This window comes from Aplysia californica, unplaced genomic scaffold, assembly GCF_000002075.1.
Source record: "Aplysia californica isolate F4 #8 unplaced genomic scaffold, AplCal3.0 scaffold00296, whole genome shotgun sequence".
NCBI lineage: Eukaryota > Metazoa > Mollusca > Gastropoda > Aplysiida > Aplysiidae > Aplysia > Aplysia californica.
Window position 1 is genome coordinate 811149 of NW_004797566.1, and position 4219 is coordinate 815367.

At 43.8% G+C, this 4219-nt stretch overlaps 1 protein-coding gene across 2 annotated transcripts in view; it reads right to left on the reverse strand.

Annotated features, from left to right (window-relative positions):
* Positions 1-4219, reverse strand: part of LOC101855031 (inhibitor of Bruton tyrosine kinase) — a 193605-nt gene that overhangs the window by 120008 nt on the left and 69378 nt on the right. For both annotated transcript variants that reach the window (XM_005101740.3, XM_005101739.3), the window contains exon 13: positions 1397-1502. In XM_005101740.3, the coding sequence (XP_005101797.1) occupies positions 1397-1502 (106 nt within the window). The remainder of the gene's footprint in view (positions 1-1396; positions 1503-4219) is intronic.

A 4219-nucleotide genomic window follows, 5' to 3' on the forward strand; every position in this document is an offset into this window, starting at 1 on the left:
CCCACACACACACACCAATAGGACGGACGGTCCCCGACACGCGAAACTCACACGGCGAAGTCATGTCACATGATGCGAATGCACGATTGAAACAATTTTACTGACGGGTCCGACTAACTGCGCGTTCACCACAGAATTCTACACTTATTCTAATAAGTGTAGAATTCTGTGGCGTTCACACAAAACACTCGTATGAGCGACAGTCGTTCTACTTCTAGGATAAAACGACGGCGGCCGACCGACCAAATGTACCAAAAAATATCTGTTATCCCTCAAATGCGTTCAGACTAAAGCAACAACAACGGTCGTATGTTAGTCTTGTCGGCGCAGTTACATGTTAGTAGTAGTATAGGGTTTTACGGCGCTCGCAACTGCACAAGGTCAGTTACATGTTAGAAAGATTGTCGCTTGTCTGAGTGTTTGATGTGAACGCGCCATAGACCTAATAGGCTAATTATAGGTTAATGGAACGCGTAGTAACCAGACCTAGGACAAGGCTTGTTTTGAAAGTAACAGCGGAACTAGGAACATTATCGATTATTTTGTATGTCCCAAATTGTAACAGTTACCAGGCTATCATCGGAGAATTCTGAGTGCGGGCAAAAATCAAACACAACTTCGGGCGAGTCAACTACTAAATCCGACATCGATATTTCGGGCAATAGTGCTCCGAGTTCCTACTAACAAAAAGTTCAACGGGTACTTCCCGCGAAAAAGAAGAAGGCAGAGGAAGTTTTTAGAAAAATGCGGCACAACAGCAGACTGGGACCAAAAATCGGGATATACGCGATCGAAATCGGGAAAATCGGGATGCTTGAGATTTGGGGCAAAAAATCGGGATATCCCGACTAAATCGGGATGAGTGGCAGGTGTACCTAAGCCCAAAGATTTTCAAAATTTTGTCGACTAGTGTTCTATGATCATTGGAGGCACAAAAAAGCAATGCAATAACTACACAGCTGTTTGCACTAACAGTAACTCTTTAACTGATAAGGAGGCAAGGGGCTGGGCAACTCTATGAATGTTCATGGCTCAATTACAACTGGGCACAGAGAGTAACAGAAAATGCATTTATCTGTTTATTCCTTTATTCTTCGATTCATTCACTCATCAACTTGTTTATTTTAGTAGAGGTTTTACGGCGTTCACAACTGCATTAGGTCATATGAGCGCCAGAAGATTAGAGGTGTTAAAAGAGAGTAACAAATATAAAAAAGAAGGAGGGGGAAGATCTGGAAGATAGATGTTTGACAGCAAAGAAGAAGCAAACCATACCAGAGCACCTGCCAACCACCCACACTCATCAACTTGTTCTACCAAGACAACTCGGTAAAAAAGGTAAGGTGCCGTACAAACAAGAAAGGTCAATGAAAGAACAGTGGAATAAACTACAGACCTGCAGCACAGCATCATGCACAGAGTCTCCCAGGTAAGCTTCCAGGTGTAACCGGCTCAGCTGTTTGCTCATCTCAGACACCATAACACTCGGTAGCTCCGATAGACTGGCAAAACAAGGAGAGTAGAGCCAGTTTAATGTGTTGAAAAATAAAGTGAAAGTTTATATGCAGCATAAAGCTGTAAAAGCATGTTCCAGTTCCATCAATGACACCTACTCCCCTCCCCCACTCCTTTGTTTTAGTAAGTGTTTTTTGGCCCTTGCAACACAATAAGGTCATATAAGTGCTCCAATTAGATTTCTATTATTGATGATTCCATGTAAATGAGGCTATGAATGCACTACTTACTTTGATTAGCAATCTATGAATACATCATTAAGAAGAGGAGACAGAACAAAAAGGAGAAAATGGGAGTAGAGAAGATGGAGATGTGAACTTATAAAGAATTCAATTTTTATTTGTTTTAAAAGGTCTGAAAACACTTAGAGCCCAGCACACTTTCCAAAACCAAATAAAATCATATATCATATGTGTCACGACGCGGTGGAATCAGGCACTTGTCAATTTTTGGGCATATATATGGGGTTATTGGCATCATCTTAAAGCAGTGGCGTCGCGTGGGCTGCAGACAAGGTGGTGCATAATTGGAAAGTGAGCAAATGGGCAATAGGTTTACTAGCTACTACATGTACATGATGTATTAAGATTTCTAGAGAAAGTCAATTAGAATCTGCAGGATATCCCGTAATCTACATATCTATCAATATTTACAACTGTTTCTAGATGAAACCGCATAAAAGCTGCAATAAAGTGAAACAATACTAACAACTCACTATGCTCACAATCTGAGAATATTTAAAGATTTCTAGGCTAATTACTTCGTGCAGCACCAGAACTTGCTACACAATAGAGGGAGACAACAGTTTCGACCCATTCTTCATTGAGTAACCGTAGACTCTACTAGCGTAGTAGATCAGGCTACAGGAAACTTGGATCAAATTTTTAGCTTGCACCAAATTGGTGCTGCGAAGAGCAGTTTCATGCACCTTTCTTCTTGTGCAGGAAAAACGATGAGTAGTGACTCTCCGAACGCTCAATTAACTCACAACACAACAGCTGACATGATCATGACTTCGCACAGACTTGCGGAGTGCTCACACGAAAAACACCACCTGACCCGACTGTCCTACACGGCCAGTCGAGTAGAAAACTCCGGTGAGTAAAGATCTACCACACTGGTGACCCCGACAAGTTGAAACGCAATTTCAACTTTGTGTGTTCTGTCTTGGATTATATTTTGAATCATATTTGAGCGGAATTGCGTTTTCGTCACAACCCTTACCATCCCTTCAAAATGTGTGAACAGGATCGTCAAGTAAGTGCAGTTTCTATTAAACTACCAACATTTTGGACAGCCGGGCCGGAAGCTTGGTTCGCCCAAACTGAAGCGCAATTCGCTTTGCGAAATATTACCCAAGGCGAAACTAAATACTACCATGTTGTCGCCGCCCTCGATAACAGCACAGCAACTCGGGCACTTTCAATATTAACCAGCCCACCAGAAGACAACAAATACAGGACGTTGAAAACATTTTTGTTGTCGGCATACAGTTTGTCTGATACAGAAAGAGCATCAGCGCTCTTTAAACTACAGGGGTTGGGAGACCATAAGCCGTCAGAGCTAATGGACTCCATGTTAGGCCTACTGGGAGCGCACGAACCGTGTTTCCTTTTCAGACACACATATTCCGACAACAGTTGCCTGAATACGTGAGAGCCCCCCTGGCAACATTCGACCATCTCGACTGCCGCACGTTAGCACAAGAGGCCGACAAATTATTCCTTGCCGTTGCTCCACCCACGACACTACTGGCCGTAGATCGCACAACGGCTACTAGCAAGCCCAGACCTTGCCACTCAACAGGTCTATGCTTTTACCACCATAGATTCGGATCAAATGCCAAAAAGTGTGTTCCGCCATACAGTTACAAAAGCCTCCCAAAAAGCATCTGCGGTCCAGGGAAACGAGTAGGTGGGTCAGCAGAATTCAGTCTGGCTTCAGAACCTTCTGTTGGTCCACAAAAAGCTCAATTGATTATCATGGACTCTGTCTCTGGCCGCCGTTACATCATCGATATGGGAGCCCAAGTTTCGGTTATTCCTGCAACATGGCGGGACAAATAGGCGATCACTTCAGGCTCTCCACTTTTAGCCGCAAATGGTAGCAAAATCAATACATATGGAGCGCTCAACACCACCATTCGTTTCCAAAACAATGCTTTCGACGCCAGGCTTGTCATCGCCGATGTAAAGCGGGCCCTACTTGGTGCTGACTTTCTTCGCCGCCACAACCTACTGGTAGACATTCGTGGTCAGAAACTGATAGAGACTCAATCTTTCAAAGTATACCCATGTACTATCAGTCAGATTTCAGATTCTCAGCTAGCCATAGTGGACCCAGAAAGCAACAAATTTAGGAAAATATTAACAGAGTTTCCTGAAATCCTCGAGCCAACCTTTTCGGCCTCCGAAGTGAAGCACGGTGTTTCTCATTTCATCCCCACCACTGGTCCACCCGTACATGCCAAAGCACATCGACTACCCCCCGACAAACTAGCCATCGCCAAAGCTGAATTTCAGAAAATGGAGGAAATGGGAATGATTAGACGATCTAGCAGTCCCTGGTCTTCACCTCTTCACATGGTTCCGAAAGGTAATGGAGACTGGCGACCTTACTGTACTGTAGTATAGGGTTTTACGGCGCTCGCAACTGCTAAGGTTATATGAGCGCGCGAAACACAAGTTGTTTACTTTCGCAAAAG